The sequence below is a fragment of the Octopus bimaculoides genome, chromosome 1 (assembly GCF_001194135.2).
Source record: "Octopus bimaculoides isolate UCB-OBI-ISO-001 chromosome 1, ASM119413v2, whole genome shotgun sequence".
Lineage (NCBI taxonomy): Eukaryota > Metazoa > Mollusca > Cephalopoda > Octopoda > Octopodidae > Octopus > Octopus bimaculoides.
In genome coordinates, this window is record NC_068981.1 from 21,827,111 (window position 1) to 21,839,212 (window position 12,102).

At 35.9% G+C, this 12,102-nt stretch overlaps 1 protein-coding gene across 2 annotated transcripts in view; it reads left to right on the top strand.

The window, feature by feature from the left end:
- The window catches only part of LOC106878075 (uncharacterized), a 47,515-nt gene extending 35,428 nt beyond the window's left edge, over positions 1-12,087 (top strand). Inside the window, exons 15-21 of one of the 2 annotated variants that reach the window (XM_052965692.1) lie at positions 831-962; positions 2,315-2,403; positions 3,422-3,486; positions 3,696-3,877; positions 8,221-8,344; positions 9,302-9,408; positions 11,343-12,087. In XM_052965692.1, coding sequence (XP_052821652.1) covers positions 831-962; positions 2,315-2,403; positions 3,422-3,486; positions 3,696-3,877; positions 8,221-8,344; positions 9,302-9,408; positions 11,343-11,947 — 1,304 coding nt within the window. In that variant the 3' untranslated portion in view covers positions 11,948-12,087. The remainder of the gene's footprint in view (positions 1-830; positions 963-2,314; positions 2,404-3,421; positions 3,487-3,695; positions 3,878-8,220; positions 8,345-9,301; positions 9,409-11,342) is intronic. The other variant, XR_008263480.1, reaches the window with a different exon arrangement.
- The last annotated feature ends 15 nt before the right edge of the window (positions 12,088-12,102 follow it).

Consider the following 12,102-nt stretch of genomic DNA (forward strand, 5'->3'; position numbering starts at 1 on the left):
CACACACACACACACACACACACACACACACACACACACGTATATGTATAAGGGACTGCCACACTATTTGTACCGAAGTCATTCATAAGGTGTCGGTTGACCTGCAGCTATAGTAGAAAACACTCACTGAAGATGGCATGCATTAGCACTGAACTTGAAATCATGTGGTTGCAAAGCAATTTTCTTAACCACACAGCCATGCCTGCACCTATACTCTTTACTCTTTTACTCTTTTACTTGTTTCAGTCATTTGACTGTGGCCATGCTGGAGCACTGCCTTTAGTCGAGAAAATCGACCCCAGGACTTATTCTTTGTAAGCCTAGTACTTATTCTATCGGTCTTTTTTTGCCGAATCACTAAGTTACGGGGACGTAAACACACCAACATCGGTTGTCAAGCGATGGTGAGGACAAACACAGAAACACAAACACACATACATATATATATATACATATATACAACGGGCTTCTTTCAGTTTCCGTCTACCAAATCCACTCACAAGGCTTTGGTCGGCCCGAGGCTATAGTAGAAGACACTTGCCCAAGGTGCCACGCAGTGGGACTGAACCCGGAACCATGTGGTTAGTAAGCAAGCTACTTACCACACAACCACTCCTACGCCTATACCTATGCGTATTTATTTCTCAAGAACATAATCAAATGAGTTGTAGATTTATATTTTTACTGGAATTCATTAGTACAGATTAATTTGCAATTTGCCTACAAATGCTGGCACTCATTCTTTCAGTAGAGTTAGAAACTTGGAAGCATTAGTTTCCATTCTCAGAAACATAAAATATAATATTTTTCTTAATGTTTCTATTTTACAGATTTTCTGAAATGTGATGCTAATATGATATGTCACAACTCTGGTACCTGTGTTAGACACAATATAACTGCGTATGACTGTAAATGTACTTTTAGGTACACAGGAAAACTATGTGAAACTAGAAAAAAACAAGGTAAGCACTGTCAAATACTTTGAAGAAAAATTATATGGGCATAGCTGTGTGGTAAGTAGCTTTCTTACTAAACACATGCTTCTGGGTTCAGTTCCACTGCATGACACCTTGGGTAAGTGTCTTCTGCTATAGCCCCAGGCTGACCAAAGAAACTGAAACTGAAAGAAGCCTGTCGTATATATATATATATATATATATATATATATGTGTGTGTGTGTGTGTGTGTGTGTGTGTGTGTGTGTGTGTGTTTGTGTGTGTGTTTGTGTGTGTGTATGGGCAGCTTTAACTTTTTCTATCCAAAAGGGTTTTACATCCCATTGTTTGCATGCTATTAATTATAGTTTCATGTGTGCTTCAAGATTTACTATCCCCAAAAAGAGAGTTGCTGGTATTTGTGAATATGTGGTTGAATTGTTGTGTTGGTTGAACTGTCTATGTGATGCTAATATGATATGTTACAACTCTGGTACCTGTGTTGGACACAATATAACTGCATATGATTGTAAATGTACTTTTAAGTACACAGGAAAACACCCAAGTGTGTGCATCTATTCATATAAGAAACTCAGATGAAGAATTTTTGAAATCTCTTACAAATCTTCACTGTGCCACTAATAGATCAGATTTGGAGAATGAATGAATAAATGTATGTATGTATGTATGTATGTATGTATGTATGTATGTCCTGCAGAGTGTCCAACAATCACCCTCCTCACTAAGCAAGCTTGGTGGGTTTGCCATGTCAAAGGGCAGAAGAGATCATGAGCAGTCAACAGCCATCCAACAATATGCGTACATGTGTATGTATGCATGTATGTATGTGCATGGGCATGGAAATACCTGGGTTGGAGTCTAGGTGTGCAGTTGGCTCACTGGGAGTGGGAGGCCCTCTGTTGTTGTCACACCATCTCTCTAGGAGAGGGGAAACTCTGAGAGAAAACCTGCAACACTGACAATATTTGATGATGCAGACTAGTTCTTCTGTTTGAGTTTATGTTGTCCATGATCAGAGAGTGAGATTGGATTGTGCAAATCGCTTGAAAACAAATTAGACCTATCACATAACCTTACAGATATTGAGTGGTTAAATAAATATATTCTCCCTTCATACCTCCTGATTTTTTTGGTTTATGTATGCATATATGTATATATATATATATATATTATTCTTTTATGTTTCAGCCCTAAGGCTAAAGCCATGCATTGTAAATTTGAAGTTAATTGGGATTTTACAATTTTGACCCTTCACTAAATATTGAGTATCCCATCAGCAATTGTTACACCGTTATTCTTAAACACACTTTAAAATAGTATCCTCAATTTAACACTTATATAAATACTTTATATTGCAGTAAAGAGAACCTATGATGTGACTGTTGAGGTTCAATATCCTTACTCAAAAACCAGTAACCAAGAATTTTCAGCTCGTTTTGATAAGGAGGTAAACTTTGTGCTTTAATTTTTGTAACTGTCTTGTCTCTCTGCGTGATTTAATCTTTATACTAATTTTCTGCGCCACTCAGTATTGTGTATTTATTTAATGATTTATTCGTCTTCACTTTAGCAAGTGCATGATGTCAGCGTTTCGTTGAGGTTTAATAATAAGAGTTATCTCCCATACTTGCTAGCTTAAAATAATACTGATAATGAACTTATTGTATACAGTACCCATATGCACTACAACTCATCAGAAAAAATAGCCAGAAGTGTATGACCAGTACATTGAATAATACATGAACAGTACATTGAATAATGCACAAGATGTGAACAGTGAACGAGTCTTAGCATCAACCAGTAAGGTCTTTGTCAGCCACTCTCCTGTTATTTGTTTAAAGCCATATATGGTTATAGTACATCCACACTTAGAGTTTGCATCACTAGTATGGAGCCCCTATCTTGCTCAGAATATCTATCTTCTGGATGCTATTCAGAAACATGCAACCAGTTGAATACCTGCCATCAGGCATCTACCATATTCTGAACGTCTTGTTTTCCTGGGCATGGACACATTAATGCTCTGACATCAGGCTAGTGACTTGGTAAACTCCCACAAGATTATCTACCATCTTTCCCACAACAATCATGGGCATCCTTTTAAATTCCATATATGTTTACAAACAACTCTCTCTCTCTCTTCTGCCATCCCTTTCTGCTATCACATAAGCTGTTTAACTAAATCACAAATAAGGGACAAAACCTGTTTCTTGGGACTGTTGCACTCCATACAAACTTGTAACAATGAGATGGGTGATGAAGTGAAAACGACTGACTGCTCTTCTCACTCATCCAACATAATTTATTTCTTATTGTGATTCCAATGTGTTTCCGTACATCTAATTTTCTTCACTGTACAAAAAGATGACAACATTTCTCAAATGTTAAAGATGTTTTGAATGCAAAATATGGAAATCAAAAGCCAATTGATTGTTATATGTCATTTTACTCACTATTTTTTTTAGCTAAAATCATTATACCAGAAAGTTATGAAAAATGTCCAGATGGAAGTGAATGTTAAAAACCTGAAGTATGTCATATTTTTTTATGTTCTAAAAAATATATCTTGGGGGAAATATAAATATTTCTTTATAGGTAACCCATTAATTAAATTAATAGTGACATTATATCTGATTATAGAATCACATGCAAGAAACATATTTTCCATAACAATAATTTACTCTTTACATATTAAAAGTTTATATTCTCATTTCCCATACATTATGATTTTCTTTTCAGGCCTGGCTTTTCTTTTAATGATACTGTGGTTCAATTTGAAATGATTATCATTGAATATATAAACTCTGCTGACCATGAATCAGTTACAAGTGAATATGCAATAAAACGAGTCATTGAAGATGCTTTGTTTCGAAACACACTTGGTGGATTTAAGGCATCTCATCGGCAGTTCAAATTTAACGGTAATATTTGAAAATTTTTACTTTTTACAACATAGACTTTGAGCATAATTTTTGTCCAATAAATGTTTCATCAGATTATAGTGTTAGAATTGACTGTCTTCTCATTATTCTGCATGACTGTTGTATTACTGACTTTATAGCTATTCATTTGCTTCATGTTTCTTGCAACTTGTGTACTGAATAATAGCTGTGAGTAAATCTAATTAATATGTGAATTAATATGAAGTTAATGTCATGTAGCTTACGTTTAGACACAGGTTGAAGTTCCATCTTTGAAAAGCATAAAAGCCGATAATTATAGGAATGATGCCAAATGGTTTGGTAAATACTGTATATGACAGTTTGGTAAATGTTGCAAACATGTTTGGTAAATCTGTTTGTCAAAAGCAAAATAACTGACCTTCAGAGTAAGAGAATTCTCATAAATCAAGTATTTTGGCTCTTCACTTTATGATACTCAAATGGTTAGGCTATATTCAAATCAGGGTTCCTTTGTGCTGTGATATTGTTTTATCAAAGGAGTCAGCTTATAGAACTTATAGAGACTCTGTTTTGTGTGTTGCTCCACATATATTCCATGTGCATCATCTCAACTGCACATGAGAAAAAAGCAATCATTCTTTGTACTAAAACTCAGTGTAATATCAGTGTCAGTGTTCAGCTCTCTCTATCTGTAGGCATTAGGACTCTTACAACACACATTGTTTTTTTCCACTAATACCAAACTGATTCAGAAGATCATACTCTGATGTAAAGAGCAATCCTTGGGCACATACCACTAGTGTGTCTTACAACATGCCTTAAAACATTCAGCATGTTTTAAGACATAAGTCACTCCAATATATTTACCTCCATCTTGAACTTTAAAGTTGTTCAGTTAGTTCAATCCTGAAAATCAGGTGGGTGACTATATAAGTGTTATATAGTCAGAGTACTTTCTAGTAGACTACCTGTAATTATGTATTTAACCCAGGCAAGTGTATAGCTGTTTATCAGCAGTCATATACATTGTTGCAGAATGGTTGACATATCAGTAAACCTGGATTGAGGATAAAATATTTAAATTATGCTCCTCTTTTGATGGTCTGTTCCAGCATTTACAACTGATCAAAGTAAACAGAGACAGAAATAAATATAAATGATACTCTGAGCAGTCTCAAAGGACCTCAATGTTTCTGATAAGCCACATTTTGGAATTGGTTTGTTTCCTGTACATCCTACTATTGCTGCATGTGGCAACATTCTAAGATTGCTGCAAGCAATTAGAAATAACTGAGATGAAATAAGATCTGTTATATTATGTAAGACAGCATTTCAAAGTGATTACTTGACACAGAGAACAAATAAACGTGTTTCAAGGAAAAGAAACAAAAATTATTTAAAATTGCAGTGGAAATATGTGACTGCAAGCTGGGAAGATGTGTTGGACCACAAGTCTGAGCAGGAATAAAACTGATGTTCTAGAACAGGGGTCAGCAATTGTTAGATAATGAAGTGTTCTTTGTATTCTTTTCTAAAATTTTATCCAGTTAAAGGAATTTAGAGCCATTGAGTAGTTGCTAGCTTTTAGACAATATTTTGTGTTATGATTTGTTTAACTTTTGCTTACATATACATTGCTAGTGATGGAAATGGTGGGGATATATGGGAATATTGTCATATGTAGAATCTGATATAACATATATACAGGGCATTGGCAAATGATAAAAAACCTAAACAAATCAAAAGTGCATTACTAAAAGAAGTTGTTGATCCCTGTGCTAGAACAACATATCAATCTTTATAACACCATGTCTTTGTAATCATCATGTCTTAAATAGTGTCTATAATATTGATTTCTAATTTTGGCACAAGGCCAGTAATTTTGAGGAAGAGGGTTCAACTGGTACTTATTTTTTATCCTCCTCAAAAGGATGAAAGGCAAAGTCAACCTCAGTGGAATTTGAACTCAGAACACGAAGAGGGAGAAAATGCCACTAAGCATTTTGCCTGGCATGCTAACAATTCTGTCAGTTTGTCACTGACAGTGTCTGTAATATTACAAATGAGACAGGCTGGAGAGTTGGAAGAATCACTAGCATGCCAGGCAAAATGCTTAGCAGTATTTCATCTGTCTTTATGCTCTGAGTTCAAATTTTGCCGAGGTTAACTTTGCCTTTCATCCTTTTGGGATTAATAAAATAAGGACCAGTTGAGAACTGGAGTCAATATAACTGACTTTCTTGCCCCTGAATTTGCTGGCCGTTTACCAAAATTTGAAACAAATATTACAAATGAGACAAAGAGACAGAAAATCATATCAGAACTTTTTAATACTGTTTATAATATTCCATATCATAAATAATATTGGGTCATCATTTATGGATAATTTTGAACCTTTAATAATGTGTTTGTCCAAATGTTTCTAGTTACGTTTGTTTTTATAATATAGTTGCATGTAGTAGAAATTCAAGTTTTCTTTTTTAATATCTGTATGTGGTTGCATGTGTAAGTGTGTATAATAGTTGATCATCAATGAGTTATATTTTAGTAAGAGCTTGTTCTAGTTTTAATGTTTATTGCTTTGATAACAAATTCAAACTAGTTTATAACTCAGACATACTGAATGTTGGTGGGTAAAAATATAAAAAAAAAGAAAAGAAAGAACTATGACACAAAATAAATTAGTTAAGATTCTGTATTGGTTCAAATCTATGACAAATGTACTTCCTTGATGCTGCTTGATTCACATCAAGTGAAGTAGATGTAGAGAGGAAATATGCTAAGATACTAGCCTCTCATCAGGCAGTTTAAAAAAAAAATCTTTTCATAAACCCAACTCATGACACCACCGATCGTTAAGGTTTTCCATAGTCCATCACAACATAAAGGAAGGAAAGAGTAAACAAAATATGTTTTAGTCAAATGAAAGAGATGGTTCAAGGTAGGAAGGGTGGGGGGTTCTCTTAAGAATAGAAGATTATGTAAGGATTAAAATGGCTTTAGAAACCTACCTGGTTTATGTGTGTATATGTGGTGGTAGTTTTAGAAGCGATTGCAAGACTCAGCAGCTGACAGGATCAGGGAAAATAATAGCTTATATGATGTGTTTGTAGTACGTTAGTAAGTCTTTGTCACTAAAGATAGATCCTGAGTAAGTTAGGGAAAAGGAGATGACTGATCAATTCAGTGTGTCTATGAATGAGGAAGGCTCAATAGATGGATAAATTAAATTAGAGGTAAATGTGAAGCTTTTAATACATGATGATGCTGAATACTGTATCATGGTAGAGGAGTTGACTAAGAATCTTGAACTCAAAGAAGAATCAGAGGACAAAGACAACAGGAAGAATTACTGTAAGTCTGTCCAAATCTTAACAGCATGGAAAAACAGTTAAGCAATTCATGCTAATGTTGTTGATGGTGGTGCTCTGATTAAACACAACCTATGATTGAATGTTTTCCATCTGTGACCATCCCATCTTTTACTCGGAATTAGTGTAGATTAGATTATATTATCCTATTTTTGTTTTCTCAAAATGGTTGGATGTGATGAGAGAGATTTGGCTGCTATGGTGTATGGTGGTGATGGTAATCATGTTACTGATAAGAGGATAGAATGAGATGATTGGGTGTGGCTATTTGGATACTGGTAATTTGGCATGGCTGACAAGATATTCAATCTGTTTTGGCAACAGTACATTTTGGCACTGGAGGAAAACACACATGTGCAAAGAAATATACTCATCTCTTTCTATCTGTCTGTCAGTCTGTCTCTTACACACACACACACACACACACACACACACACACACACACACACACACACACACACACACACACACAGATATGAGAGAGTGAGAAAGAGAGAGACATTATAATTTATTAATAATTGAACCTGATCAACATCAACAGTCTCATTCATCATATACATATATGAAGTGCAGTAGAAAGTTAAATGAAGTTTAATAGTTGTGTTAACTAGAATAAAAAACAAATTTTCACAGTGCCAAAAGGTCCTAGAGAACAAAGCATTTGATGTCGAATAAGTCAATGTCAAACCAGCCCTGCCAAAACAGTTGTGGCAAAATATCTGATACCCATAATAGGAAAGGTAACTTAAAAAAGAACCGTTTTAATGAATCTTGTTTATACAAAGAAATGTTTGTTTAATTAAGTAGAGTATTTCAGAATATTTAGAGTACATATGTCTCAACTGATAAATATTGGAAATTTCTTATTTTAAGTATTTCTTACTTTAACTACTGATTCCCTCCTCTCAAGAACTGAATTCTCAACTCACATGCAGTTCTAGAAATTATTCTTATAGATTTCTTTCTGATCCTTATTTTTTATTCCCCTAGAGGTCACAGATAGAATGGTACGTAGTAGTACTGTGTTCTATGTTCTACTGGCTATATTTATTGTGGCCATTGTTGCTGTTGGAGTCTGGATTTACTTCAGAAAGTTTCGGCGCAGGGAACCACCGTGAGTTGGCAGCAATTTATTTTGGCTTTTTTTTTTCTCTGCTACATTATTAATAGATTTGAGTTTAGCTTTTATCATCATCATCATCATCATCATTAGTAAACTAGACATTAGTATGGCTTCATCTCAGAGGTCAAGCTATACTAATGATAGTTTTAACCTGATTAGTTAGCTAACAGACTCCTGGATGAGAGATATCAGTGTGGCCTTATTAGTGACGTAGTGGTCAGTTGATTAAGAGAGAAGCCTGATGATATAGTTGATACTGGGGGAAGTTTAGGGATATTGTTGTTGCCTGAGTAAGAGTGTGTCAGTTATATGGTAGTCACATGACTAAGAAGGGGTCAGTTACATAGTGGTGTCTTGAGTAAAAGAAGGGTGGAAAATGATGAGATATTCATCTGAAATAGAAATATCCAGGTTGAATAGAAAGAGTCACACTTATCCTAAATTAGTGTTTTTCAGAAGAGAATCAGAGGGATTGAACCCTCTATTTCACTGCTCTGATAGATCAGGGAATCTTACACAATTTTCACTGCAAACAACAACACTATCATCATCATTGTTATTATCACCGTTAACATTCTCTTCCTGCTCTACCATCATTGTCATTCTCTTTGCCATCATCATCATCAACATCAACATCCCCACCTCTGCCACAACCACCATCACCACCACCACCACCACCACCACCACCATGCTCATCTTCGTCTTAAACCATCAGTTGCTTTATACATTAAATCTGAATTCAGTACACAAGACAAAATACAGAATAAGATTCTATATATTCTAGAATAACTGATATTTTGATAAGGAAATTGTATGATACTGGCTGCATTAAAATACTGTATATTTGCATTGAGGCTGTCTGAATGCATGTGTGTGTGTGTGTGCATGTGTGTGCGTCTCTGTATTTGACCAGCTTTTTTTTTAATGATACTCTATAATTCCTTGCAGAACTCTAAACTCTGAACAGAATAACTGGAACACAATGCAACACACAAATAACCCTGCTTACAGTCCAACACTCATCCGAAGACCTCCTCCACCCATTCCAATTGAAGGTAGGAACTTTTCTAAATCCTTGTTCAATCCATGATAAAAATCATCATCATCATCATTTAACGTCTGTTTCCCTTGCTGGCATGGGTTGGATGGTTTGACAGGAGCTGGCAAGCTGAAGGGTTGCACCAGGCTCCAGTCATGTTTTGATATGGTGTCTATGCCAACCACTTTACAGAGTAAACTGGGTACTTTCTACATGATGCTGGCATGGGTACCTTCATACATGGTGTTAGCATGGGTACTTTTTTATGTGGGTTCTATATAGTTGCTTTTCCATGTGGCTCCAGCATGGGTGTCCTGAACACAACACTGGCACTGGTCTGTTTTACATGATGCCAGCACAGGTGCATTCTACATGGCACCAGCATGGGTGCTTTTTAGATGGTGCTGGTAGGGCTGCTTTTTACATGGTGTCAGAACAGGTGCTTTTTATATGGCACCAATACTTGTGGGATGTGGAGGCACGTGGCTTAGTGGTTAGGGTGTTGGATTCATAATCGTAAGATTGTGGTTTTGATTCCTGGACTGGGTACGCATAGTGTTCTTGTGCAAAACACTTCCTTTCACTCCAATCCACTCACCTGGCAAAAATGAATAATCCTGTGATGGACTGGCGTCCCGTCCAGGTGTGGAATATATACACCATGAAACCAGTAAACTGGCCCTTATGAGTCGGCAAGACTCAAGAAGGTAGCTTTACCTATACTTTAATCCCTATGAGATCAGTAAGTGACTTGCAAGACAAGGACATCTCAACTGAAGAAGGGAGAGAAACAGAGAAGTGGCCATGTGTCAGGTGAGAAGTTGGAGTATGACAGAGGTTCAGGGATAGCTGTCCTTCAACTGAAGAGATTAAGTAGATATGATTAATGTAAGGCACAGAACTGTATCTATTTTAGTGGTTAGGGTTTTTGGACACACAATCTTAAGGTTCTGATTTTGATTCCTAGACTAGGTGACATACTGTTCTTGAGCAAAACACTTCATTTCATGTTGCTCCAGTTCACTCAACTGAAAATTAGTACCAGCAATAGCTGGAAGTTTATCCTGAAATGGACTGACATCTCCATTCAGGAGAGAGTACTGTACTCTTGGTCGTTCATATGCCATACAAACAGGGATAAACTGTAACCTAAAGAGTCTGTAAGGTCGTGGCAAACTTAAGACCTAAGTTTCAATGGCTTTTAGTTTTGTCTGATGTACAATAAATGCCAGGTCTATGTCTCTTTATGATTATATATCTAATCTGAAATCTTGATTCACAGTTTTATTCTTTGTCATGCTATTGTTGTTTGATTCCAGGTCAACCTAGTCCAGCAGAAGTATGATTAAAGGTATCTTAGCCTTGACCATCGCATTTTCATTAGGATATAATGTATTTAGAACTGCATTTGCTAACGTGTCCCTTTTTTTAAGAAAATAAGGTATGACCAGGGGAATATTTTGCTGTTATTTCTGACTGAGTGATTATATAGAGGTTCAGAGGTATTAATTGTTAATACAGATAGTCTGAAGTTGATACTGTTTGTTAGTACAGACAGGACTGATGAATGTACTATTTGATACCTCAGACAGATCAAGGTACTGTTTGTTAATACATATAAACTGTTGTACTATTTTGTTCATACATGTAAACTGGGATAAACTATTTAAGATAGAAATGCATAATTACTAAAAGGTGCATTAGTGATGGACTTGTCTTAGCATGCGGCTGGCAGTGAGTACATGATATTGACAAAGCCCAGTGCAGTAAAAATAAACATGTAGCATTTTAACTGCTGTTGTTAGATGATTTTGGTCTGCTGCTCTTACAGTTTTGTGTTCTTAAAGTAAAGGATTAAAAATTTTTTTTTCTGTTTGATTCAAAAATTGTTTTCCAAAGTTTTTTTCGAACATCTTATGCTATCCTTTGTCTTTCTTTACTTTTTCGCAGACAATCATTATGCAGAACTTTCAGATGTGGTACCGAATTACATGAAACATTCTCCAAAAGCAGCAAACTGTGAGAAATTTGAACACCCCTTAGAAATCAAAACATTTGAGGATGATCCACCTAGTTCCCTTGGCAAAATCAGTCCCCTTACCAAAAATTGGTCATGGATTAATGAAGAACCCGAAAAGGAGAGTAAAGATAAAACTCAATTTAAGCTCCAAGATGGTGTCTCTAACAGAGCTTATGATGCTGGTGATTATATGGTGCCTGTCAGTGAATGGTCTGGAGAATCAACGGCAGATGAAAAAGAAGTTGAAGATGAGGTAGAAGTTCACTATGAGTATGAGAGCCAGCCACAATATCTTGAACTCGACGACACTGGTAACAAATCAAAAGTTCCAGCTGAATTAAAGCCACCACTTCCTAAATTAGATGATGACTTGCCTCCACCATCACCACCTGCTCTACCACCTCCACCCCCACATGAACTCAGACCCCTTCAACCCTCACCAGTAGCACGGCCAAGAGGGAGGCCACAGGCTCAAAGTGCAATGTTATCACAAAGAAAACTTCCACCTTTGCCAACACGACGTAAACGCCATTGATCTATTTGACTGTTTATTGGCATCAAAAATAATTATGCACACACACGCACACGTATAAATATATATATATATATGTGTGTGTGTGTGTGTGTGTGTGCATGTATATATGTATATATGTATGTATATATGTATATGTATATGTAAATATATCTGTA